Source organism: Nomascus leucogenys, chromosome 7b (assembly GCF_006542625.1).
Source record: "Nomascus leucogenys isolate Asia chromosome 7b, Asia_NLE_v1, whole genome shotgun sequence".
NCBI lineage: Eukaryota > Metazoa > Chordata > Mammalia > Primates > Hylobatidae > Nomascus > Nomascus leucogenys.
Genome location: NC_044387.1, coordinates 47,534,121 through 47,560,619, shown reverse-complemented (window position 1 = coordinate 47,560,619; position 26,499 = coordinate 47,534,121). Strand labels below are relative to the sequence as shown.

Below are 26,499 nucleotides of genomic sequence, written 5' to 3'. Positions count from 1 at the left end.
GTGGCCTTAGCTTCTGCCTCCTCCCAGGTCCTTCCCCTCAGGTAAACAGGAGGCTTGCTGATTGCTGCACTTACTCGTCCCCAGGCCTCAGACTCTGAATACATGGAGGAGAGAGAGAGATTGCATGGAAACACATTTGCATACGCATCCCCTTCTTTGGGGGACCAATGGGCCAGGGATAAGAGAGGCCTGAGGCAACCCAGGTCCACGTGGGTGGGGCCACAGAAGCCTATGTCCACCATGGCCTGGGCTCCTCTTCTCCTTGTGCTCCTCTCTCACTGCAGAGACACTCAGAACCCTAGAGTGTCTGTGTTTCCAGGTTCTCTCTCCCAGACTGTTCCCTCTTCCCACTCAGCCGCCCTCCCTCTCTCCATCTCTGGGAGCACCAGCCAGACTTCTGCACCCTGCACAGAGGCCTCAATATTGGTATCTATGCAATACACTATCATCAGCAGAAGCCAGCGAGCCCTCCCAGCTATCTCCTGACCTCCTACTCGGACTAAAATATGTATCAGGGCTTCAGGTTCCTCAGCCACTTCTCTGGATCCAAAAATGTGCTGGATAATGCAGAGCTTTTACCCATCTCTGGGCTGCAACCTGAGGATGAGGCTATTACTCTGTGATCTGGTACTATACTGACTCTCAGAATTGCACAGGAAGATGGGGAAATGTAACACAAATACACTCTCTGCAGGTGCTAGCGTATGGTGTTTATTTTATTAATGTTAACAACATGTATTTCTACTATTACAAAAAGTAAATATCCGTGTATAAAACTCTCACCCAGATTGTCATCAAATAAACACAAAGTATTTTAAAAACTTAATTGAATGCAACCATACAATTGCAAGGGTCTGAGAGGAATTTTACCACTAATGTATATACGATGCTGAGGTTCAATCACACCCAGAAGGTAGGCTGCAATGAAGGGTCTGGTTCAGTCTATGCCTGAGCTGAACTGCCACCCTCCCCAATGTCTTTTCCTTGGCTCAGAGACCCCCCTGTTGGCACAGGGAGACTTCTGTCCTCCCTTCAGTGTCCACAGCAGGGACAGCAGCAGGGCTGGCCTTGCCCACAGCAGGCTGACAAATGTAGTGCTGAGAATTAAAGACCTCGTTGTTAAGGAGGAGCGTGGTGGCAAAGAAAACAAGAAACTGAAGCAATGGAGGTGGGGCTGGCATGACGTAATGTTCTCATCCACTAGTTCATAGAGTCAATAGACTCCAGGTACCAGGAGGTTAGTGCTCACTTCTGATGTCTACTTTGTATTTAGATGCGACACGTTCACTAATGTTCATAGGACACTAAAGCCTGCACCCTCACAAATCCCACCTGTTGTCATAGCTTAATGGAGAATGCTGTTTAATTAGATTAAGATTTAAATATAGCAGGTAAAACAGAGAAATACAGCATGCTTCTATGGTAAAATTAATTCTGCAGCAAAGTTCATCTCTGTGGGTAGCTTTGGAAACTCAGTGACCACAGTGCTGACCTTTGTGTCAAAGAACAGGTCCTGGATCACACAGAATCCATTCCTCATGTCACTTCTGAACATATACAAGAATAAAGGTGCTATTGACCACGTCATAATTCCAAAATGGCCTGGATTTCTTCTGCACTTGCTGGAATAGCGGTGGAAATATAAATGGTTTAATTTCCAGTCTGTGTTGTTATTTCAATTTCAAAACTGCAATGACATGAAAGTTGTGTGCACGTGTGTCTAAAAATCACATCCTCATTGTTGGTGTAATGGAAGTGAACAGGGGCGAAATCTTTGACTATAAATTTATCCAAGGACGAGGGCCTCTTCACTCATTGACGTTTTAAAGTAGAATTCCTCCACATGAGGAATGTGATCCTCCTTATTATCTTTGTCGTTCTCTTCAGTCTTGATCAGAGGTGAAGGCCAATGTGGACACTCCCCTCCCATTCCTTCAAGCATGAGGAGCACCTGCGGCCACCGCTGCCCCTTAAACAAAGGAGATATGTATTGTTTTAACAAGAGGGTCACTGGGTGGAAATAAGAGAAACACATCTAGATAACAGTCTCTCATTCAGTGAGCCGGGGAGTGAGCTGCATTTGAGAAGAGGCGCTCAGCACTTGATCTACCTCAGGAGGAGAGAATCAAGTCTCAGCCTCTGATGGAAAATGTCCATGCAGGGAGGACCACACCACCTCAGAGCTCCTCGGTGAATGTGGCATTGCAGACCCTCTTCAAGCTGGGGCAGCAAAGGAAGATGAAGGAAGAGAGGCCCAGAATGTCAGAAAGCACAAAGACTTCAGTGATTTTTCACTTCATGAAGATCCAGGGGACTAAGGTGACCTGAACAAGTAAATTTGTATCTCAGTGGACAAAACCTGGTGTTGCCCCTGGGGACGCCTTCACCGCTCCTGTTCTCCGTCCTCTGCTTCACCACAGTGGCCTTCCATGGTTTCACCTTGACATCCTCATGCCTGTCTCACTGCTGCTTTGTCCTGGTCTTTTCCTAATGCTTCCGGAATGGACTAAAGCATGTCCCTTTGCACCATGCAAAGCAGACACCACACTCATCTCTCAGGGTCCATGGCTCAGGCTGTGCTGATCCTCCATCCATGGCATTGGGGTCTCAGGGGAAACATCTTGTGTGGCAGGAGAGGCAGCAACATGTGTGGCCTAAGAGCAAAATCATCCAGGATGGAGGCCAGAAATGTGAGACATTTTCCCATTTACAATATCCAACCATCAGCTGCCTCCTTCCCTGGCCCCTGTGGAAGGAGCTGTTCAGGTCTTGGCTTCCTGAGCCGTCTGCATTCCCCGCTCCCTGCAACCTCCTCACATTGGATGGTCATCAGATTTCCCACAGGGGCTTCTCTTGGAAATCCAGAAAAACCTCATGAGCAAAGGATTTTTATTCCTATCAGTAGCATGGGGCAGAGCCAGAGTCTTGACTCACAGATTCTGTGGCCTGACAGTGGCCTGGCTCTCAGCTGACTCCACTCACACAATTCCCACTGAGAGACTGCAGGGTGGCCAGCGAGCAGCAGAGGGCACTGCGGGTCTGTCTCAGGATCTGCACGGGAGCAACTGCAGCTGTGCCACCCCCCAATCTCCCCAGGGCTAGGGCAGCAAAGCCTGTGTTTGCTGCTGGGGACTCAGCAGCTGTGTCCTCTGGAGCTGGGCAGAGTCTCCTGCTCACAGGTCTGTGGAAGGTCCCAGCAGCTGCTTCCTCCTTGGTCCCTCCCATGGAGCAAACTCACCTCTCAGACCCTCTGTCTAAAGAACCAAGCTCAGACCTCAGCTGATCCTCAGGGTGGATCAGAGATCGCCAGTGGATCAAACAAATTTATATGAACAGCCCCTCCCCACCAGGCATGTGGAAAAGATAACAAAGGCCTCTGCAGCCCAGCACAGCACTCAGATTTCAGGAGGGCCATGTCCACCTGGGCCTGGATCCCTCCTCATGTTCCTCTCTCACTGCACAGGTAGGAACAGTCTTTCGATGTCCAGGGTCAGGTCCTGAGCCTGTGTCATCCTCCTCTGGCTCATATCCCCAAACAGCTTAACCCTGGTCACTGTCCCAGCACCTATAACTATCTGTCTGTAGGTTCCCTTTCCCAGCCTGTGCTGATTCAGCTGCCCTCCCTCTCTGCATCCCCAGGAGCATCTGCCAGACTCACCTGCACCCTGAGCAGTGGCTTCAGTGCTTCAGTGTTGATGACTTCTCAATACTCTGGTCCCAGCAAAAGCCAGGGATCCCTCCCCAGTTTCTCCTGAGAATGCTACTCAGACTCAAATAAGCACCAGGGCTCTGGAGTCCCCAGCTGCTGCTCTGGATCTAAAGATGCCTCGGCGAGTGCAGGGATTCTGCACCTGTCTGGGCTGCAGCCTGAGGATGAGGATAGGAAGTGAGCAAAAATCTCCCTTCTGTTCTCTGGGTTTGTACAGTCATCTTGGCTGGTGACTTTTACCAAGTCTAGCTCAGGTGTGCCTTCTGTTGTCAGTTCTTCAAACAACACCTGATTTTCCTCAAACAACTAGATCTGACATATATTCAGTTTAACTTTTAGCTGTATCCATTGTTCATATTGCCTCACCCTAATAATGTTTTTTCAAGGAGAAATTCTTTGTTTAAAATAAAAATATCTCATTGGAGACTTTGGTGGAGGTTGAAAGATGTTGATTTGGGTCAAACCAAGCTTAGTTTGAAAAGTGTAAAAAAAATCGAAGTAAAACTTAAGCCCCGAAAGAATCCTGTTCTGGGTCCACATGGCCTGCTTGTGTCTGAGGAAGGGGAGATGAAGGATGCTGGTTGAAAGAGGAACCAGAGAAGGTGAGCCAAGGAGCACAGCTGCGTTTGGGAAGAGGCACAGACTGGTGCAGGACACACTGCTCTGCGGCTGATGGGCAGAGTGTGGGTGCAGCAGGCCTGGGGCTGGGTGTTGCTGGGCTAAAACTGTGCTGTCACCTATAACATGGACCTGGGGTGACATGGATCTGATAGGGCTCTCACCCAAGCAAGGTCTCTGTCATCCCCACTTGGGTGATGTGTTTCTTATTGTCATCTCAGAGGTAACAGATGGCTCAGTCTTTATCTTATTTCTATCAAGGATGTTAACTGATTGGGTAAAGGACATGACTCACATTATAAATGATGAACTTGGCCAGGTGCGGTGGCTCACACCTGTAATCCCAGCAATTTGGGAGGCTGAGGTGGGTGGGTCACTTGAGCTCAGGAATTTGAGACCAGCTTGGGCAACATGGCAAAACCCAGTCTCTACAAAAAATAAAATAAAATAATTAGCCACATGTGGTGCTGTACAACTGTAGTCCCAGCTAGTCAGGCAGCGGAGGTGTGTGGATTGTTTGCGCCTAGGAGGCTGAGGCTGCAGTGAGCCATGATTGCACCACCACGCTCCAGCCTGAGTAACAGAGTAAGACCCCGTCTTAAAACAAAAATGAAACAAAAAACAAAAAAACAAGCAAAAAACAGATGAACGCTAATCAAAGTCTACTGCCTTAAATGTGAATCCCATCTTAAAAAATAACTTCACAGACACATCTAGAATTGTTTGAGCACGTGACTGGGTTCTGGGGCCTACCTAATTTGACACACAAAGTTAATTATCATATGGAAAGATTTGAGGCAGCTCTGCCTTCTCTTTGGGTCCTCAGGAGGAGGGTTATGGGTGTCCCCATCCTGCCTGGGTCCCCTCTTCCTCACTGTCCTCGCACATGACCCAAGCACAGGCCCCTGAGGCCCCTGCAGGCCTCCCTCCCAGCTTTGCCACCCCAGGGTGGACCCTGCCCTGTGCTCACGGATCTCGGCATCTCTCTGTGCTAGTCCAGCCTCCTGCAGGGCTCAGCCCCCGGGACAGAAACCACCATCTCCTGCCCTGGAAGACACAACACTGTACACAACAGTGTGATTTTGTCACATCAGCACCGGGGGTGTCTCATTAGAAACCCAGATCCGTTAAAACCACCACACACCTCAGACCCAGGTTCTCTCTTTTGTTCCATATCACCCTTCCTCAGCAGCTCCTGGCTCCCACTTGGGGAGAAGCTGAACAGCACCGTCCAGCACAGCACACAGGCCGCCCTCCTCCGGTGCCCAGGCCTGGGGAATGAAGTTCCGCCTCCTTGAGCACCTACAGCCACTCTCCTCCCCAGGCAGTGCTGACTGTAGAGGCTTGTGTTTTTCCCAGAGTTTCCTCATTTGACCAAGTGAGTTGGAAGCTGGGCTCCATACCGTCTTCCCCCACACACAGAGTGCAGGGGCAGCCAGGGCTTTGTCCTCAGTTATATTTAGAATTGGGGGTTCCTACAATCAGTGGCTCTCCTTTTTGCAGTTTCTCCCTCATTTACCAACCTCTCGGCCAGGCACAAACTTTTACCTCAAGTGAGTTAAGCTCCAGACAAAATGAGCGGGGCCCCAGCCCTCTCCTATCTCTGTCATTAATACTTTTAGGTTCCTGTTTCCAGGCTGGGCAGTTAGAAGTAGGCTCGGCGGTCCCACCGGCTGCCCCGGCGTCTTGGGAGAGGGGCTGGGGGGTCTCACATGTTGCCCTTCCTGCGGCGCAGCAGCACATAGACGAGCGCAACCGCCGCCACCACCGCGAGGCCCCCAAAGATGATGCCCAACAGCACCGCGTAGCTGCGTCCTGGTGAGGGAGCGAGTGTCAGGGAGGGGCCCTCTGTGGTGGTGAGTGGGGACAGGTGCACGCAGGTGTATGAGCAGAGTGTCCTCACCTGGCTGGCACTTCGGGGTGGGTGAGGACCAGGTGCCGTCAGCCTGGCAGGTGCTGGTCTCTGCCCCGGCCAGGCTGTAGCCGTTGTCACAGTGGAAGTAGATGGTGGAACCCGCCAGGTACCTGTTGCCCTCCTTTTGTCCGTTGGGAGGTGGGGCCAGCCAGCCACAGGACACCACTGGGAAGGGGACAGAGTGCAGACAACAGGCCTGAGCTGCCATGCATGCACACATCTGGCCACCCCGGGGGGTCCTGTCCCAGGACAAGGTGCCCACCTCCCCTGACCGCTCCCACCTGCCCACCCTCACCTGGCTGCAGGCTCCGCATGTGACGCTGGTGCAGCTGGTGGGCCACCCGAGTGGCATTGCCCGTGCTCGGGCTCCCGGTGGCTGCCACATCGAAGTTGCAGAAATGATCGTCCCCACATAGTTTGGCTGCCTCTTGTGCCAGGCTGGGGTTGATTGTGGTCTCACCAGGGAAGAGGGGCTCGAAGGTGGGGTCGTGCTTGGGTTGGTACAGGAAGTTGTGGACCAGGAACCAGGAGTCGTAGGTGAGCAGGGAGGACGCGTTGTGCACGGCCCCTGGAAGATACATGACCGGGGCCTCGCTGGGCATGGCTCCCCTTGGTCCCCAAGCCCTGCCCGTGCCGTGTTTCCAGTCCCCCTCACCCCATCTGCCCCACATACTCCACAGTCATTCACAGTCGGCCCCAAACTGGAACAGCTCCTGGGGACTGGTGCCCGGGGGCAGGACGCGCCCGCTGCGCAGGGTGAAGTCGTCGGTGGGGTCGTTATTCAGTGTCCCGAGGAGGCCGTGGGTGTGGGTGAGGAACTTCTCAGGCAGCAGGATGGACACACTCAGGAACGGGCCCTGCATGCTGACCTCCAGGCCGGCCCCTGATGCCAGCATGATGGAGACCCTGTCCCCGGGAGCCACCGACAGGAACATTCCTGGGCACAAGGGGGACGGGTCAGGGTCACCCACTGTGGGCATCGTGTCACCTCCCGCAGCCCCAGGACAGGGTGTTCAGCATCCAGGGGCTGTGGGTGAGGGCACCTGCAGGGGAAGGGAGGGCGTTCCCAGGGCCAATTCTGCTGACCATGACCCTCTGCCACCCCTGCCATGCTTGCGGTGGAACCCCCCAGTGGCACCTGGATGCAGCCCCTGCGGTGAACCCCCCATGTTGAGATGCACGTGTGGGTCCCTTTGGCCTTGGCTGCAGCAGCCACACCTGCCTGGGCACATCCCGAGGGTCCTTGCACCCTCAGTGCTGACAGGCCCCTCCCAGGTCCCCACCCATCCCAACCAGGAATCATTTCATTCACTCAGTTCCCTAAGGCAAGGAGTTCGGATGCAGGAGCTACCGCTTGCCAGGGGCATCCTTAACCGTGCAGGGCTGGTGACCTTGCAGTGGCTTTTGAGGACTGAGGGAGTGACAGGAGCACAGGAGTGGCTCTGTGCAGGCCAGCAGTGAACGTTACCAGGGTGAGTTCCCTCCAGACGGCTCCCGGGATCCTCCGTAGGGAGGACATGTCCCACTGTCCCGGCCTCTCAGCTTTTGGCCAGGTGGGTACAATGTGGGCACCTCGGTGGGTGTGAAGGCCTGAGGTCGGACCTCTGGCTGGGCCCCAGCAATTTCTGGCCTAGGACAGCAGTTTGCAGGGGACGGATTCACCCGCCCAGCTGTGCTGTGCCATGCCGGAGCCCTCTGAGCCCAGAGTGGCCTCTGTCTTTGCATCTGAGTCCCGGACGCCACCCAGGCCTCTAGCCAGGGCTGGGAGAGGCATGAAGGCCCAGGGCTTCCCCTCAGTCTCCCCACAGGAATGGGGAGGAGGTGAGGGCAGCCCGCAGCCTCGCGTGGCTGGACTACTCACCCTTCAGGTCCATCCAGCTCTGCTCAGCGAAGCTCAGCACCTTCTGGTTCAGCAGCACCTCCAGACTTCTGGTCCTGTTGGCCAGCCTGACCTCCACCACGTCTGAGTTGCCCTCCTGGATGGCCACTGTGGTCAGCCCAGTGCCATGGGTCTCCGTGCCTGTGGTGGTGGGAGCGGAACAGTAGCCACTTGCTCCAGCCTCCCACCTTGGATCTACCCCATGACACCCAGAGCAGCCTGTAGCCCTGGCCTCACCATTGGACAGCGTCCCAGGCTGGGCCCGTGCCTGCACCCTCAGGTCGGTCAGCACTGCCTCCAGCAGCACATACTCTCCGCGCCCATTGAATGTGAAGTTGGTGCCGTCGAAGGTCACAAAATGTGGGTCTCCAAAGGCGGAGGCTGGGGTGAGAGTGGAGGGTCACGTGGGGTGCATCCCAGCGCAGCCCGATTTTTCCCAGAGTCTAAGGCACAGGATGGCACCCACCCAGTCGCGGGGGCCGGTAGTTGTGGCAGTCATTGGAGGGCTGCCGTTGCATGTAGCGGGGGCAGCCGGGTGCCCGGGGGCAGCCGGGTGCCCAGAGGCAGCAGTAATAGAAGCTGAGAACATCGTAGAGCCAGTGGGACATGCCGGGCACTCAGGGTGGCATGCGGAACGGGGGTGCGCCCCAGTCATGGCCAATGTTGGGAGTGCTGCTGCTGCTGGAGTCAGCCGTCAGGAGCTGCATCCCGTCTGCTGTGTAGCAGCACTGCTGACCCCAGCTGTAAAGGGGGCTGCTGGAGCCAGTGAGTCAGGGCCAGGCCACTGTTGGGAGCCCACCCCCGCCACCAATACCCACCCCGGCCCGGGCCTGGGGGCTCACCTGGCCTGCACAGAGCGCACACAGTGCATGGCCCCCAGGGTGGTAGGTGCACACGCTGCCCTGCTCCATGTCACAGCCGTAGTCCCTCTGCAGAGCAGCAGGTGGCCATCACCCAGTGGCCTTGGGTTCTGCCATCCCCTTCCTGAGGCCAACACTGCAGGGGCCCTGAGACCCCAGCCCCACCCTCCAGGACACCTCTGTCTGCCTCCCCTGGTGCTGTCCTCAGTGGGGAGGCTACCCCCTCATCCCCTCTCCTGGGCCCTGATGGGAGGCTTACGAAGAAGCGGCCGGAGTCAGCCTGGGCCTGGGTCAGGGTGCAGGGGCAGTCCGGCAGCTCCTCCAGGAAGCTGGGCAGCTGCTCCTCCAGCTCTTCCCAGGCCTGGCACTGAGTATGTGCCTAGGCCACAAGGTCCTCTAGGAAGTCATCGCTCGGGTGCCAAGCCAGCGCATGGTCATTTGTCCAGTGTGCCTGCACGTCCCTGTGGAGGCAATGATGCTAGAGCTAGGCCAGGCCACACCACACCATGGTCGCCCCACTCTTCCCACCCCTGGCCTAGGCTGCCCAGGCAAGCACAATGGGCCGCAGGCGGCCGGGCCCTCCACCCATCACCTGCACCTCCACGCCTTCTTACTTCTGCCCTGCGTATTTATTTATTTTTTTTTTGAGACAGAGTCTTGCTCTGTCAGCCAGGCTGGAGTGCAGAGGCACGATCTCAGCTCACTGCAACCTCTGCCTCTGGGGCTCAAGCAATTCTCCTGCCTCAGCCTCCCGAGTAGCTGGGATTACAGGTGTGTGCCACCAGGTCCGGCTAATTTTTGTATTTTTAGTAGAGACAGGGTTTCACCATGTTGGCCAGGCTGGTCTTGAACTCCTGACCTCAGGTAATCCACCCCCTTCAGCCTCCCAAACTGCTGGGATTACAGGCGTGAGCCACCGTAACCAGCCTGCCCTGCGTAATTTTTGCTGTCGATGATCCGAAGTGCACCCACTCGCCATCTCTGGTAGCTGGGAGGAGCAGGTTTTGGGGTGAAGGTGAAAGAGCCGGAGTTGGGGATGTGTGTGGCCAGGGGGTACAGGTGTGACCACTTTGCAGTCCACTCCTGTGAGTAGGGCATTCCTGAGGGAGAGGAGGCCTGGTTAGCCCTGGGGCTCCTTTGAGGCCTGGCCCCAGGCCTTGACACCTAGAGCAGCCTGACAGATGTGTGGACGGACCACCAGGCGGTCCCCTTAGGAGGGTCTGTTCTAGCAGGGACCCTGGCTTGGGTGACCACCACCTCCTGCCACACTCCAGGATCCCTGTCCCTGCTGGAAGCCAGGCCCAGGGCCATGCCAGCTGTGCAGGGGTTCCTCATGAGCCTCCTCCCCGGGAGCCAGGCCCCATGCAGCTGCCCCCTCCCACCTGCCTGACCCCCCCTGGGCTGCACTTCCCTCCATCTGAATCCCCAATCTCCATCTGGAATTCCCTTCCCTCCTCAGCCCCACCTGGAAGCTCCCCTCCTCCTCCCACACAGCTGGGACTCCCTTTCTCCCACGTCTGGGGGCCCAAAGCTCTGGATGCCACCCTAGCCCTCAGCTGGCCTCACCTGTCTCCTCGTAGCCCCACAGCTCAATGGTGACGGTCTGCGTCAGCAGCGCCTCGACGTGCCAGGTCAGGCTGAGGTTGCCTGAGGTGTCGGCGGTGCCGTAGTATTGCCAAAGCATCTTATTCACCAACTCGCTCTTCTCTATCATCGACACTTTGTTGGGGTGCACTGGGCAGGGGAGGTGAGGGGTGAGTGAGGGCCTGGGCCCAGGGGATGCAGGGAGGAGGCCCTGAGGCTTCAAGGGCTGTGGGAGCCTCCAGGGCCAATGCATGGCAGCAGCTGGGTGATGGTCTCTCCAGCCCTCACAGCAGAAAAGGATGCTGAGGCCGGAGAGGCAGGGGCCTGCCCTCCCTCCACTGCCCATGACTCTAGCCTCCACCTGGCTTCTCCCCTGCCCTGGTGTGGCGGAGCTCAGTGGATAGGCACTGGCCCACCTCTCTAGGGACCCCTGCAGCTCCCACTCACTCTGGGCTGGGACCGCTGTCTGGATGCCAGGGAGTGGAAAGGAGCTGAAGGAACTCTCCCAGGCGGGCAGGCCTCCCAAGGGACTGGTTCAGCCAGAGCAGCAGGGCACAGACGGGCCAAGTCTCGGTGTGCATAGATAACGCTGGGGAAAGTCCCCGTGGGGACAGGCTGTGGGCTGGGAGGAGGGCTGAGGGCTCACCGGCCAGCCAGGTGCCCGCGTGAGGGAAGGAGTGGCCGTTGTCCAGTGAGACGGTGAAGGGGATGCGGCCGCTCTCATAGAGCAGGGGCGACACGAAGTGCACTTGCCCGGAGGAGTCCACATGGCTGAGGATCTGGATGCTCTCCTGTGGCATGCAAACCTGTGGGCGTGGTGGTGGTAGGAGGGGCTGGGCCATTGCCGGCTGAGCCTCTCGACAGTCTGGGCCCCCAACCTCCCTGGGGAACCCATCCAGCCAGCTGTCCCTGTGCCCTCCTGCCTGTCCTGGGTCCCAGGGGCTCCACTCAGCCAGTCAGTGGGTCTGAGCCCTCAGCATGCACAGGGATGGGGGCGTGGGGCCCTGGTGCCCGGCCTCCTGGGCCTCCCAACCTGCAGATCACACTGGTGTCTGTGGGGCTGGACATCTTGAAGCGCCGCACCACAAAGTCCTTGCCGCCCATCATGGAACCTGAGTAGGGCAATGTCTCCAGGCAGAAGTCCCGGAAATCCAAGCAGCAGGTACCAAGGCCAGAGCACGTCGGGTGGCAGGAACACGGCCCGCCCAGGGTGCCACAGCGCATGGAGCAGCTCTCTTGGGCATCTGGAGGAGAGGATGCTGAGGGCCTGGACCAGTGGGTGCTGGAATCTCTGCCCCATGGGCAGGGCCTGTCTCTGTTTCTCCTGCAGTCCATTAGACAGCAGCATCCCCAGGAGAACGCTGGCCAGGAACTGCACAGGCCACCACGTGGACACGGTAGAAAGCCACAGGGCCCGTGGGGATGGGATGAATCTTAGCACAGACCATCTGGCTGTTGCCCTGACTGACAGGCTAGAATGCAGTGAGAAGAGGCAAAAGGCTGCATCCGCTCAGCCCTGAAGGGTCAGGAGAAGCCCCCTGGGCACGACTGCCCTTCAACCACCAACTCCTCTATCCCACAGGCCGGGGTCCTCAGAGGGCCACGGTAGCTGGAGCCCTCGACCTCTCTTGGCTCCCCAGGGTGTCTGTGGACAGCGCACCTTCTGGGGGCCCTGAAGCCTACAGAAGAACCCCTCTTGCTTGCCTGGACTGGGGTGGGGGATATGGCTGCCAAGAGTCTCATTTGAGGCCTGGTAGGGAATGGTGCAGGGTCTGAACCTGACCCTTCTCACTCTCCCAGGGGCTGCAATTGAGACCCCAAAGAGAGCTCCGCCCTCAGGGCAGAAGGCAAGAGCTGCTCCCCTCCTTTCTGGGGAGAGGAGGGACATTTCGAGCAGGGGTCCCAGCAGTGGGGAAAGGGAAGTGGGGGTGCACACTGCGAGGGGCTGTGGGTGCCGGGCCCAAAGCATCTCCTATGGGCCATGAGACCTGCAGCAAGGCCATATTTCCAGGGGCCGGCATGGAGGAAGAGTTGCAGGGAGGGACTGGGGCGGGTGCATGCCCAGCTGGGGGCCTGGAAGGGAGACAGGTCCCATCCCCAGGCTCCAGAGATGCCACCACCCTGGGGAGCCTTGGCTGTCCCAGCCACACCTAATCCTGCCACTCAGAGTTTGCATAATTTAATCAGTATTCCCCTCCCCTTCTTGAGCAGATGAGTAAACTGAAGCTCAGATGCGGACAGGCATGGCCGAGCCAGGCCCTTGGTGGCTTCTGGGAGCCCCTGCAGCCAGGGCGAGTGGTAAGGGCTGCGGCCTGGGACTGGTCACTTGGGCCCTGCCACCTGGGCTGGACGTCCAGACGGGCGGGTGGTCCTCTCCCAGCTGCAGCTTCTCAAGGTGTCCAAAAGGGACTCTTGCCACACTTGCAGGGAGTCAGAGCTGGCCCCAGGGCATGAGTTTAGGCCATCTGGTCTGTGATCTGCCCCAGTGCTTGCGGCCAGGCCAGCCCATTGTTCCCCGGCCTGTTCTCTCTCTTGCCTGGGTGGTGCCTGCTGGGAACCACAGGGTGTTGGCAGCCACCTGTGGCTCCAGAGAGGTGGCCCCTACTGAAGGTGTTAGAGGCCTGCGCTGGGGGACTTGGCTCCTGTCCCCACACAGAGCTGTTCCAGGGAAGCCACACCTGCATTTGATGGCTTCCCACCTCCCAAAGGCATTTGGTGAGAGACCCCCAAGACCTTCAGCTTCTCAGGACTGTTTCCAGAGGGGAGAAAGTCCCTTAACCCACACCGGCGCTCAGGGCACCTCTGCAGGTGAGTGTCCTGTGAGTGGACACTCAGGTGCTGGGTCAGGGAGAGCCTGTCTCCCGGCCCCAGGCTGGGGAGGGCACTCATCCCAGGCCCAGGGCTGAGGTTGCTCCCTACAGCACTGGGTGCAGGGGAGGGTCCGAGGTGTCCGTCCTCCTGTAGGTGAGGCTCCGGGGAAGGGTGCTGGGGGGTCGGCTGAGACGGTTCCCGGGAACTGGAGGAGGGAGAGCTGCTGCTTCCTGTTTCTGGCCTGGGCACCCTTGCTGCGCTTGTCTGGAGACAATGGCAGTGCGGTAGGGGCTAGGTGTGCAGTCTGGGAAACTCCATACCCCAGGCCCTGCAGGGAGGGGGCGTCAGCTGAGTAACTGGGGCCAGCTCATCTCAGCCCTCTGAAGGTGGGTTCAGCCAGACCCATCTGGGGCTGCCAAGCCTCTGGTTCCAAAAGGGCGGTGCCCAGCCCTTTATGCCTTTCTTCCTGGGTGTGGGCGTGTCCAGCCCATGAGGGGCACAGGGCAGTGAGGAGGGTCCCCATCTCCATCCTGGACAGAGAGCCTGCTCCATGGGAGGTCCCGGGGCCAGGAGGGCCCCTGCGGTGCTGGGAGGGGAAGAGAGTTGTGAAGGGTGGGTTTGGGTCCCTGGAACCTGTGCATCCCCAAGACAGATGGGCCTGGAGCCTTCGGGGGCGGGGCCAGCTCTAGGGGCTTGTTTAATGCTCCGTGAGGGCTGCCTTAAAATCCTTAATCATGGCCGGGCGCGGTGACTCACGCTTGTAATCCCAGCACTTTGGGAGGCCGAGGCGGGCGGATCACAAGGTCAGGAGATCCAGACCACGGTGAAACCCCGTCTCTACTAAAAATACAAAAAAAAAAAATAGCTGGGCGTGGTGGCGGGCGCCTGTAGTCCCAGCTACTCGGAGAGGCTGAGGCAGGAGAATGGCGTGAACCTGGGAGGCGGAGCTTGCAGTGAGCCGTGATTGCGCCACCGCACTCCAGCCTGGGCGACAGAGCGAGACTCCGTCTCAAAAAAAAAAAAAAAAAAAAAAATCCTTAATCATTTTTGGTCAGGCACGGTGGCTCAGGCTGTAATCCCAGCACTTCGGGAGGCCAAGGTGGGCGGATCACTTGAGGTCAGGAGTTCGAGACCAGCCTGGCCAACACGGTGAAACTCCGTCTCTACTAAAAATACAAAAATTAGCCGGGCGTGTTGGCGCGTGCCTGTGGTCTCAGCTAATCAGGAAGCTGAGGCAGGAGAATCGCTTGAACCTGGAAGGCGGAGGTTGCACTGAGCCGAAATCGTGCCATTGCACTCCAGCCTGAGAGACAGAGTGAGACTCCATATCAAAAAAAAAAAAAAAATTCCTTAATCATTTTTCAAACCAAAAGGCTCCATATTTGCGTCTTGCACTGAGCCCCACAGCTATTCTGTGACTGGCCCCATTAGGGCGACTGTGATGGGAGTTAAGTAGCCTCCCTGCCGGCCCCATCCCCACTTTCCCTCCCTGACAGCCCCCTCCTCCCAGCCTCTCAGCAGCCCCAGCCCTGCCTGCCCTCCCACCATACAGCCTCCTACCCACTGGCACCCAGGTGAGTTCTGGGGGTGTACCTAACGCCCTTTTGAAGGCTGGCTCCAGCTGCACTAGAGGCGTCTGCCTGGCCCAGCCCCGAGTCGGCTCTCTCCTTACCACACTGGGCACCCCCAGCCGCTGCTTTGGTTGCCTGGCTGGTCCCTGAGATGCTGGAGAAGGAGGAGGGCTGGGCCCTGCCCTATGGACTATGGCAGTAAAGGCCCCGAATCCCTGGGGACAGCAACCCTCCACCTGAGACTCTGCCAGATTGCCCCCTAGAGGTGAGCAAAGAGGCAAAGACAACTGCTCCATCTTTATTAGAAAAGCAACCAAAAAACGGGTGAGGGGCGAGGCCTGGCCCTAAAGACCCCCTGCACTGTGACACAGGCAGAGCCGGCTCATCCCGGCGTCGAGGGGTGGACATGGCCAGCTGGGTGTGGGCAGATTTACAAAGTCAACATTTCATAGAAAAGGATGCCGCCTGGTGTGCAGATGGCGACCAATCCACCTTCACATGGCTAAGGCGGGCCCCTCCTCCTCTGGGCTCCCATGCGGTGTGGACAGCCTGACCTGGGTACAGGGAGGATGCCATGAGGAGGTGGGCTGGGCAGGCCTGGGAGCTGTGTGGGGAGTGGCATCCATGTGGTCCTCTGGTCCAGGCATAGGGGGCATTCCAGGCCTGGCTGGTCCCCTGGGGCGTGGCAGTGTGGCTGCAGTGGCCCCTCAAATGTCCATGTAGTCATCGTCCTCGTCTGTCTTGCTCTCCAGCGAGGACTCCTGGCTGGATGTCTCCAGGACCTCCAGGGCTGGCTGGCATAGGCTCTCCTTCCTCACGTTGGCAGCAGACTGGGCAGAAAGGATGGCTGACTGCAGAGAGGGCCGGGCGGGGCACTGGTCAGGGATGGCTGGGCTCTGCCCCAAGCCCCTCTGCCACCTTCACCCCTGCCCCAGGCTCCCCTCCCACCCTCACCCCTGCCCCAGGCCCCTATGCCATCCTCAGCCTCACACCAGATCCCCCTACCACCCCCACTTCTGCCCTAGGTCCCCTTGTAACCTGTGCCCCCCACCCACACACGTGGCTCCAGCCCAGCCCCTGAGGTCACCTTCAGCTTCTGCTTGGTCTCCTCCGCGATGCTGCCTTCGGGGGAGAGCAGGGTTGGGGTGGGTGGCGTGACGGTGATCTCAGGGGGGAACTTGGTGGCGGCGGAGGGGATGACCAGCTTTGGCATGTTGGGCAGGGGTAGGAACTTAGCCCGGCTGGGCTCAGCCTTGCCTGGGTGACCCTCTGGTGGCTGTACACTCCCACTGCTGGGGGCCTTGGAGCTGGCGGCTGTTGGGGGAGAGCTCAGGGGCTGAGTCTCACTTGCAGCCTCCTGAGCCTCCTCATCCCTTCTTGGCTCAGGCCTCAGTTTCCCCTCTGGAAGACAAAGGTACCAAGAGCACCTCCTGCCTGCCGCATCACACAGTGAGCACTTTATCTCGCCCCCCCGGTCCTGGGCCTTTATGCTGTGAAGTTTGTGCTGGCTGGCAGGCTCCAAGGCTTCTACCCTGGGCAAATACTTGGCTGAGGCCTGCAGGGACCCAACTCTGACTTTGAGCTGTGGGGTGCTGGGACTGTGAACCTCACCCAGTAACACCATGAACTCAAAGCCCAGGGCCTGAGACTCCCTGAGCCTTGCTCGGTTCTGCAAGACCTCCAGGCATCATGCTTGCATGAACTGTCGTATTTCCACAACCATCCTAGGATGCATGTCCTATTGGTGTCTATGCCCCAGGGAGGACACTGAGGCCCAGAGCTGGTGGCTCAGCCAGGCATGGTCACTGAGCGGGCCCCAGGGCATCCATTTTCACCTCATCCTCCAGGGGGAGCAAGGGGCTGAGTTTGCCCAGAGCCTGAAGGCTGGGCCAGTTGCAGGCCTGGCAGCCTCTAGGGAGCTGCATGAGCTGGGAGGACCCGCTGGCCTGGCTCGTCTCCACATTCCTCTGCAGCCCCATGGCTTTAAAAGGAATGGGGTTTACACAGAGCCCATGCCTGGCCCCCCAGGGGCTGGCACCAGGTCCTGCCATCTTGAGTGGTCTGTGGGAGTCCCAGGCCAGGAGGAGTCCCCAAGGAGCCTGGCTGGTTGGGGCAGCCAGTGGGAACAGGCCGGACTGAGGCCAGGGCTAGAATCTGACGTGGCTGCCGACGGGGACGCCTGCTTGGCCTAGCCCAACCTGTCCACCCTTCTGCCTGCTGCTGATGTCCCTCAAGTGTCTGTCACCAGGCCCATGCTCCTCCCTGCCCATGCCTGCTCCTCTTTCCCCACTCTGGACTCAGCCTGGGTTCTGCAGTGGGCCCAAGCAGGCCGCCTGCCCTCGCTAGTACCCCTGCGTGATGCCAGGGGCGGAATAAGGCTCTGGGGTCCCTCTCTACCCAGCCCCTGACACAATGGGCCACGTGTTAAACTTTTCAGCCTGAGCCTCTCTCTTGGCTCCCCTGTCCGGCCTGCACTACCCCAATTTCCTCCCCATCTCATTCCATGGGGCATCCCCAGGCCCTGCCCTTCAAGGCCAGGCCAGGAAACCCACCCTGGCTGCCAGCTGTGGGGCTGGTGCTGGGCTGCTGCCAACTCCCCTTACCCTGGCTGCAGGTGGGCTCGGCGCCTGTGCCCGGGGCAGCCTCTGCCGGCCAGCAGTGTGGCTCTGCTGGGGAACTTGTGGGGCCCGTCTTCACCTGCGGACTGCGCCGCGGCTCCTGGGGCGGGAAGCCAGTGCCCTCTGCCACTCTTGCCAGCTCTTCTCCCTCTGTGGGGACATGGGCTCACTGCAGGTAATGGACTCATCCACCCCGCAGGCTCCTACGCATCTGTGTCAGGTCCTATGGGCCCAGGCTGTGCCCTGGGACACTGGGCAGGGGAGTGTGGCCGATGCTAGGGTCCTGGCTGAGGCAGCCCAGGTTGGTGCTGCCAAGAAACCACTCACCACCCAAGAGGACACTGGTAGGGGCTGGCTCCCCATCCCCAGAGGGCTCCTCCGCCTCCCGAGAGGGCTGTACAGCTGACCCAGTGGGGCCACGCCTGAGTCTTCGAGGCCCAGCCTCTCTAAGATCCCATCACAAGGCAGTGAGAGGGGATGGGGAGGCAGTGTCCACTCTCCCTCCAGCTCATATAAGCACCATTCAGAAACCAGGTCAGGATCAAAACCCAAACAACCCAACTACGACCAAAGTGGACGCTGGCACTGTGGCTCCTGCCCAGCCAGCCACACCTTCCCTGGCCTGAGGCAGGGGCCAGGAATTGGGCTCAGTTGGGCCAAGGCCGGGATGGGCCTGTGGGTCAAATGCTGTGCCTATGGCTGCTGGCCAGGTGATTACTCAGCATCTGTCCCCAGTTCCCAGGCCTCCAGGCCCTGCCTCCACCCTCCACACGGCCCTCGCTTCCCTTGCTGCTCCCCACCTTCTCACTCAGGCCTGGACTCTCCCACCACGCTCGTCATCAACCACTGCCTTTCCAGCCCCCGCCTCCCCATCCCGCTCCTCTGCCAGGAGGCCCCCCGTCCTCTCCAGCAGCGGGAGCCAGCTCCCCTCCTTGGCCAGCAGGAGTGACAAGGCCTCAGCCAGCCTGGGGCAGGAGCCTCAGAAAGAGCAGCCCGATGGGCATGGCCATGGCTGCTGAGGCCTCTGCCTAGCCCAGCAGTCACCTGCTGGCCCCATGCTGGCTGAGGCCTTGTCTCAAGCCCCCACCCGCTCGGGCCACTCCCTCTTATGCTCACTGTCATTCCCAGGTCCAGCCCTTGAAACAATGTCTGGCAAGGATGAGTTCCTCAGAAGGCTACTCCTGCCATCCTCCCAGCCACTCCCCTACCTCCTGCAGGCAGGTCAGGGCTCACCGGGGCTGGGCACACACCCACTAAACAGGCCTTTTCTCGGTCCTGTTGCCCAGGACCCGGCCGCCCTGTGAGGAGCACTATGTGGGGGCCTGAGGGGAGGGGCCTACCTGGGGGTCCAGTTTGCAGAAAAGGGCTGTCTGCAGCTCCCCCACGACTTGAGTTATCTGTGGGAAGCAGGTGGCCAGGCCAAAATCCTGTGCCACTGGGCAACGCTCCCTGAAGGAAGAGAAAGACCCTCTCATATTATTTTATATTGTTTTATACTCAGTACCTGTTTTAAGAAAAGGCAACAAGGAAATAAAACCAAAGACAGGCAGCCCGGTGCCAGGCCTGAAACCAGGCCTGGGCCTGCCTGGCCTAAACCCAGTAGTTAAAAATCAAGTCATAACTTAGAAACCGATGTTATTCATAGATTCCAGACATTGTATAGAAGAACACTGTGAAACTCCCTGCCCTGTTCTGTTTCTCTCTGACCACCAGTGCATGCAGCCCCTGTCACATACCCCCTGCTTGCTCAAACCAATCACGACCCTTTCATGTAAAATCTTTAGTGTTGTGAGCCCTTAAAAGGGACAGAAATTGTGCCCTCGGGGAGCTCGGATTTTAAGGCAGTAGCTTGCCGATGCTCCCAGCTGAATAAAGCCCTTCCTTCTACAACTCGGTGTCTGAGAGGTTTTGTCTGCGGCTGGTCCTGCTACATCCCTGCTCCTCGGGGCAGACCTACGAGCCAGGTGCCACGTCTGGGCTGGTTGTCTCCCAGGCCCTATGTCCCAGAAAGCTCCTGAGCCTGGCTCTGTCTGCCCTTGGCCTCTAGGGACCTGCACGAGGCCATCATTCCAGCCCCCTTCACCATGCTCAGGGGTGGTGACCTTACTTGAGTCTTGACTTGGGAGCCCCCGTTCCACCCTCCCGCCTTGCTCCACTCCCCTCACTCTAGATGGCCTGATTGCCTCAGAGAGATGGGTCTTCCTCATCTAAGGCCAGGCACTGTTCTAGCTGCTGTTCATGGAACCAGGTCCTGGCCTCTGGTGGGCAGGTACCTGGCAAAGGAGATAAGCACATGCCCAGAGGAGATGCCTGGACAGGCAGTGCCAGGGCCCCTCTGGGGACATGAGAGCCCTGGCTGACCCCGAGCTCTATGTGTGCAAATGCTGCATGGGGCCACGGCCTGGTCAGCACAGCCTGGGCAGATGGGTGAGCTCTTCACTAGGGACCAGGGGCACCTGAGAGCACCCTGCCTGCTTCCCGCAGCCACCCTCCCACTGGAGGCAGGGCTGCCCACCCTGGGAACAGCACCCTCCAGGGACCCCACTGCACCTGCCCTCCTGGCTCTCTCACACGTTGAGTACAGTGTCCTGAGAGAATCCATCCTCAAATCTGCCCTCCCAGGTGGCTCAGCCATTGCTCAGCCCTGGCTCCCAGCCTCATCCCCAGACCAGCTGTGGCTCCAGGCCTGGACACTCTCCGGTCGGTAAACGCCTCTGCAGGCAGAACCTGCCATCCCCTGCAGCAACCAGTTGCAGCGTGCCTGGGGGGGCCTGGACCCTGCTGGGGCCAGCTTGCTCCTGGTGCTTACCCCTTTCTAGAGTTTGTGGGATGGGATCTGGGGAGACATGCCTGTTTCAGCTTGGCTGTGCTACCACCCCAGAAAGCTCTGAGGACCCTCAAGGGATGCCCTCTCCAACATGGCCAGCCGCACGCCCTCTGCTTGCGGATCTGCGGCAGCCCTGAGGTGGGCAGGTATGGAAGCGGAGTGGGGCTGCTCAGGGAGTGCCGAGCGCAGGGGCCATTAGGAAGAGGCCAGGCCTCCACTGGCACATTCTCAGCTGAGGGCCGCCCCCTGCCTCCAATGTCATTCAAGAGTTCCATCCTGGCAAAAGGCCATTTAATTTGGTTTTGGGAATAGGAATAGAAAAGGATCAACTCTCCAGGCTGAAGAAGGTATGCTAGGAAACAGATCCTCTTTCTTAAATCTAACAGTTAGAGGAGAGAAGGACGTGAATTACAGCTTTGGCCTGCTTGGGGGTGGGACAGGCAGGCAGAGGGAAAGCAGGCAGCCTCTAGCCCCCTACTCCGCTACCCCTGGCCCTGGCATCCACCAGGCCTTCCCACACCCCAGGGAGGTATGTGTGGCCTACAGAGATCTCAGTTGCTGCTGAGATTAGGTTACAAAAGACACCGTGGCTTCCTCTGTGTTCTCTCGGTGGGGTCAATGGCTCTGGGGAGAACCAGTCACCATGACACAGGGACACTCAGCTGTTTATACAAAGGCCCACAGGAGGAGTCCAGGCCTCTGGCCAATAACCAGTGAGGACCTGAGGCTGCCAACACCCCAAGGGAGCTCAGATGCACTGAAGATAGCTTGACTGCAACCATGTGGGAGACCCTGAGCCAACTTCACCCCACTAAGCCATTGTAAATTCCTGACCCCCAAAAACTACAAGATGAGAGCAAGAGACCAGTACAAGGCAAGACAGCCCCAGGCAGAGGGACAGGAGCTGGGTCTTCATGGGAGTGAGTCAGCTACCAACACTGACTGACTGATTACAGCACTGGGCTCCCATCACCCCCACACCTTGACGTCACCATCACCAGGCAGGGCATGGTGGTTCACACCTGTAATCCCAGCACTTTGGGAGGCTGAGGCGAGTGGATCTCCTGAGCCCAGGAGTTTAAGACCAGCTTGAGCAACACGGTGAAACCCCATGTCTACAAACAATTCAAAAATTAGCCAGGTATGTTGGCCCATGCTTGCAGTCTCAGCTACTTGGAAGGCTGAAGTGGGAGGATCACCTGAGCCCAGGGAGTTTGAGGCTGCACTGAGCCATGATCGCACTGCTGCACTCCAGCCTGGGCAACAGAGTGAGACTCTATCTCAAAACAAACAGGCTGGGCATGGTGGCTCATTCCTGTAATCTCAGCATTTTTGGAGGCCAAGGCAGGTGGATCACCTGAGGTCAGGAGTTTGAGACCAGCCTGGCCAACATGGGAAAACCCCATCTCCACTAAAAATATAAAAATTAACTGGGCATGGTGGCACATGCCTGTAATCCCAGCTACTTGGGAGGCTGAGGCAGGAGAGTTGCTTGAACTCAGGAGGCAGAGGTTGCAGTGAGTGGAGATCACGCCACTGCACTCTGGCCTGGGCCACAGCATGAGACTCTGTCTCAAAAAAAAAAAAAAAAAAAAAAAAAGACCCACACCCAAGTCTCTGCTTAATACCAAGCACCATTCCAAATCCTGCAGCGCTATTGTCTGCATCTTATCCATTTTATGCAGGAAACTGAGGCAGAGAGAAGAAAAGGGATGGCAAGGTTACATGGTGGTTGAACCACTACAATACTTTATTTTATTTTATTTTATTTTTTTTGAGACGGAGTCTCTCTCTGTTGCCCAGGCTGGAGTGCAGTGGTGCGATCTCAGCTCACTGCAACCTCTGCCACCTGGGTTCAGGTGATTCTCCTGCCTCAGCCTCCCTAGTAGTTAGGACTACAGGCACACCCCCACCACACCCAGCCAATTTTTTGTATTTTTTGCAGACACGGGGTTTCACCATGTTGGCCAGGCTGGTCTCAAACTCCCGACCTCAGGTGATCCGCCCACCTCGGCCTCCCAAAGTGCTGGGATTACAAGCATGGGACACCGCGCCCGGGCATGTTTTCGTCTTCCCTATTGTTTTGGGGGTTCACTAGAGACTTCTTCATCACAGGGTGTGAGATTAGCAGTTCCTTCTGTTGCACTTCCTGTAATATACAGGGGTCCTGAGGACAGAGAGGTGTGGTGTGGAGGGAGGAGAGTGTTCTCCTGTGATAAGTCTTCTAGGGAGTCCGAGGCCCTGTGCTGCGACCTCCAGAAGCGCCTCTCAGTTTTCCCCTCTTTGGTGAGACTGAAAGGATAGAGGCAATGTTCTGCAAAAATAGGTTTTCTTGATGGCAGCTTTATCTTTTACTTTTTTAAAAACCATTTTTTTATTTTCAGGGGTTCTGGGGGAGCAGGTGGTACATGGTTACATGAGTAAGTTCTTTCATGGGGATGTGTGAGATTTTGGTGCACCCATCTCCTGAGTAGTAGACACCCAACCCAATTTGTAGGTCTTACGCCTTTGCATCCTCATAGCTTAGCTCTCATTTATGAGTAAGGAGACTAGAATACTCTGGGCATATTTCAAAACGGTTACTCTTTTTCTCCCCCTGCCGGAGGCATGAGGGTGGTTTTCTCTTATCTTTACCCTGAGAACATGAGAGTGGGGGTGTTCCTGGAGGTTAAATGTATGAAAATGTGAGGATCCCCATAACACAGCCCCTCCCTCCAGAGTGTTCACCTCTCAAGCTGGTCCTCGCTGAGCCTCCCGCAATTCACCAATTACCGTCTGAAATTTGCCTGCCCAGTTACTCGCTCCAGCACAGGCCTCTGCTCAGCTGAGCTGTGATTCTCTGCATCTGCTGTCTTTCCAATTTACAGAGCAGTGGTTCAGCTGTGATCTCACTTCTCTGATGGATCTAAGAAGAGTTGTGGATTTCCAGTTTGTTCAGCTTTGTTGTTGTTGTGAGGACGGGAGTGATGACCTTAAAGCTCTGCACATATTAGCTGCAAACTAGAAGTGTTTTAGTCCCTTCTTAGAATTAAAATCTAGCTAGCTTTAGATTGTTCCTGTGCAAATAGTCTCTTACCATCCCTATTTCTGAAAAAGGGTAAAGACATACTCAAGGAATCCTCCTTATTTCAAAGCAGGATGCCACACGCTGCTCAGGGACATGAGACATACTACAATTAACATTTCCTTTGGTGATAGAGCAGAAGTGATTTTTTATTCCTTCTTCTCCCTGGCCCAGGAGCTTCATGCGAGGCCCATACTCTCTGGGTGCTATGTGTATGTAGGTGGGGGAGCAGCAGTAGTTAAGAGGCAGAATGAGTCTCCCAGACTATCCCTCCCTGGGGCCCACTTGATCCTGAGCCACCATCCCTTAAACACAGAACACTTTTACATTGGTGTCCATCACTATAGCCATGAAGTTGTGCTACTGCCTACACTCCATTGACTGGGGCCACAGGAGACTGAACAGTTAGTTCAGACCTCACACATCAAAACTCACACAAACCAAGGCTTTCTCCCCTTGGGTCCACAGGATGCAGACACATGAGAATAATGTAAATAAGAAGCTTTATGATAAGGTATGGGGAAGGACAAGGGTTCTAGGAGTGACTCAGGGAGGGCAGAGTGGAGTCAACGCTAGGATGTAGGGGGTGTCCTGCCAGCTCCAGGACTGAAGGGAGCTCAGTAGCCTCCGTCTACTGTCCAGAGACTCTGACCACTGGGATCCAGCAAGGGAAGAGCCTCACAGCACCCACATGGAGGGCAAAGCTGCAGGGAAGGCATGGGGCTGGAATCAGGGTCTCTGGGCCTCCAGTTTGCTCTGGGATTGCAGAGATCAAGGTGAGCCTTGTGGTTATCACTGAAAGGGGCTCTTTTTTTTTTTTAAACATGGTTGCCTAGAAGCAATTCATAGTCATCTGATTTACTTATAAGAATTGAAGTGACCGGCGGGGGACGCCGGTGGTGGCGGCAGCGGCAGCGGCGGCGGCGGGGGCATCAGGCCGCGGCGCCACCGTGGCAGTGCGACAGGCGCTGGGCTGCGGCCTGAAGCTGGGTCGAGCGCTGCTGCTGCCCTTCATGGGCAAGCCGGGCGGGGCCTATGGCTTCGGGCGGCCGGGCCCGGCGGCGGGCTGTGTCCGCGAGGAGCGTCCGGGCTGGGCCTCCCCAGCGGAGACGGTTGGCCTCGCAGGATCGGGCTCGGGCTCCCCAACCGTCTCCGCTTCTTCCGCCAGTTGGTGGCCGGGCTGGCGGCGCGGTTGCAGCGGCAGTTCGTGGTGCGGGCCTGGGGCTGCGCGGGCCCTTGCGGCCGGGCAGTCTTTCAGGCCTTCGGGCTAGGGCTGGGCCTCATCGAGGAGAAGCAGGCAGAGAGCCGGCGGGAGGTCTCGGCCTGTCAGGAGATCCAGACAATTTTTATCCAGAAAAGCAAGCCGGGGCCTGACCCGTTGGACACGAGACGCTGGCAGGGCTTTCAGCTGGAGGAGTATCTGATAGGGCAGTCCATTGGCAAGGGCTGCAGTGCCACTGTGTATGAAGCCACCATGCCTACATTGCCCCAGAACCTGGAGGTGACAAAGAGCACCGGGTTGCTTCCAGGGAGAGGCCCAGGTACCAGTGCACCAGGAGAAGGGCAGGAGAGAGCTCCAGGGGCCCCTGCCTTCCCCTTGGCCATCAAGATGATGTGGAACATCTCGGCAGGTTCTTCCAGCGAAGCCATCTTGAACATAATGAGTCAGGAGCTGGTCCCAGCCAGCCGAGTGGCCTTGGCCGGGGAATATGGAGCAGTCACTTACAGAAAATCCAAGAGAGGTCCCAAGCAACTAGCCCCTCACCCCAACATTATCCAGGTTCTCCGCGCCTTCACCTCTTCCGTGCCGCTGCCGCCAGGGGCCCTGGTCGACTACCCTGAGGTGCTGCCCCCACGCTTCCACCCTGAAGGCCTGGGCCACTGCCGGACGCTACTCCTCGTTATGAAGAACTATCCCTGCACCCTGAGCCAGTACCTTCGTGTGAACACACCCAGCCCCCGCCTCGCCACCATGATGATGCTGCAGCTGCTGGAAGGCGTGGACCATCTGGTTCAACAGGGCATCGCGCACAGAGACCTGAAATCCGACAACATCCTTGTGGAGCTGGACCCAGACGGCTGCCCCTGGCTGCTGATCGCAGATTTTGGCTGCCGCCTGGCTGATGAGAGCATCGGCCTGCAGTTGCCCTTCAGCAGCTGGTAGGTGGATCCGGGCGGAAACGGCTGCCTGATGGCCCCAGAGGTGTCCACAGCCTGTCCTGGCCCCAGAGCAGTGATTGACTACAGCAAGGCTGATGCCTGGGCAGTGGGAGCCATCACCTATGAAATCTTCGGGCTTGTCAATCCCTTCTACAGCCAGGGCGAGGCCCACCTTGAAAGCCGCAGCTACCAGGAGGCTCAGCTACCTACACTGCCCGAGTCGGTGCCTCCAGACGTGAGACAGCTGGTGAGGGCACTGCTCTAGCGAGAGGCCAGCAAGAGACCATCTGCCCGAGAAGCTGCAAATGTGCTTCATCTAAGCCTCTGGGGTGAACATATTCTAGCCCTGAAGAATCTGAAGTTAGACAAGATGGTTGGCTGGCTCCTCCAACAATCGGTCGCCACTTTGTTGGCCAACAGGCTCACAGAGAAGTGTTGTGTGGAAACAAAAATGAAGATGCTCTTTCTGGCTAACCTGGAGTGTGAAACACTCTGCCAGGCAGCCCTCCTCCTCTGCTCGTGGAGGGCAGCCCTGTGATGTCCCTGCATGGAGCTGGTGAATTACTAAAAGAATTTGGCATCCTTAAAAAAAAAAAAAAAAAAAAGGGAATTGAAAAAGTGTGCAGACAACCACACTTCGAATATTATCCTAGAGAGAACATGAGATCTCAACAGAAGAGATGGAAAACACAAAGAACTAGGGAGGAGAAGGAAAAGACTCACCAAACTTGGTAGAGATCGGCCAGGAGCTGGGCATGACTCCTCATTACAGGGAGAGGGTGAGAGAGACGTTCTGTACTCCACTTTCCCTCGGGGGCACCGTGCAGTCCAGGCAATGGGGGTGCACTTTGGTGTTCTCAGTCTGTGAATCTCAGTTAAGGAT

General features: G+C 57.4%; 2 protein-coding genes across 2 annotated transcripts; one reads left to right on the top strand and one right to left on the bottom strand.

Annotated features, from left to right (window-relative positions):
* Positions 1–4,214: 4,214 nt before the first annotated feature.
* Positions 4,215–13,905, bottom strand: LOC115835846 (sushi domain-containing protein 2-like). Its single transcript, XM_030815163.1, is given in 19 exon segments — positions 4,215–4,262; positions 5,472–5,598; positions 6,040–6,142; positions 6,231–6,407; positions 6,538–6,810; positions 6,931–7,179; positions 8,104–8,262; positions 8,359–8,502; positions 8,588–8,874; positions 8,964–8,998; positions 9,000–9,050; positions 9,241–9,442; positions 9,596–9,597; positions 9,909–10,081; positions 10,548–10,715; positions 11,212–11,356; positions 11,577–11,809; positions 13,485–13,640; positions 13,779–13,905. Coding segments are annotated over 19 exon segments (2,859 nt in total).
* A 3,820-nt stretch (positions 13,906–17,725) lies between these two features.
* LOC115835845 (serine/threonine-protein kinase PINK1, mitochondrial-like) lies at positions 17,726–26,154 on the top strand. The gene is given in 5 exon segments (XM_030815162.1): positions 17,726–17,909; positions 20,385–20,538; positions 23,925–23,970; positions 24,413–24,571; positions 24,574–26,154. Coding segments are annotated over 5 exon segments (2,124 nt in total).
* Positions 26,155–26,499: the final 345 nt, after the last annotated feature.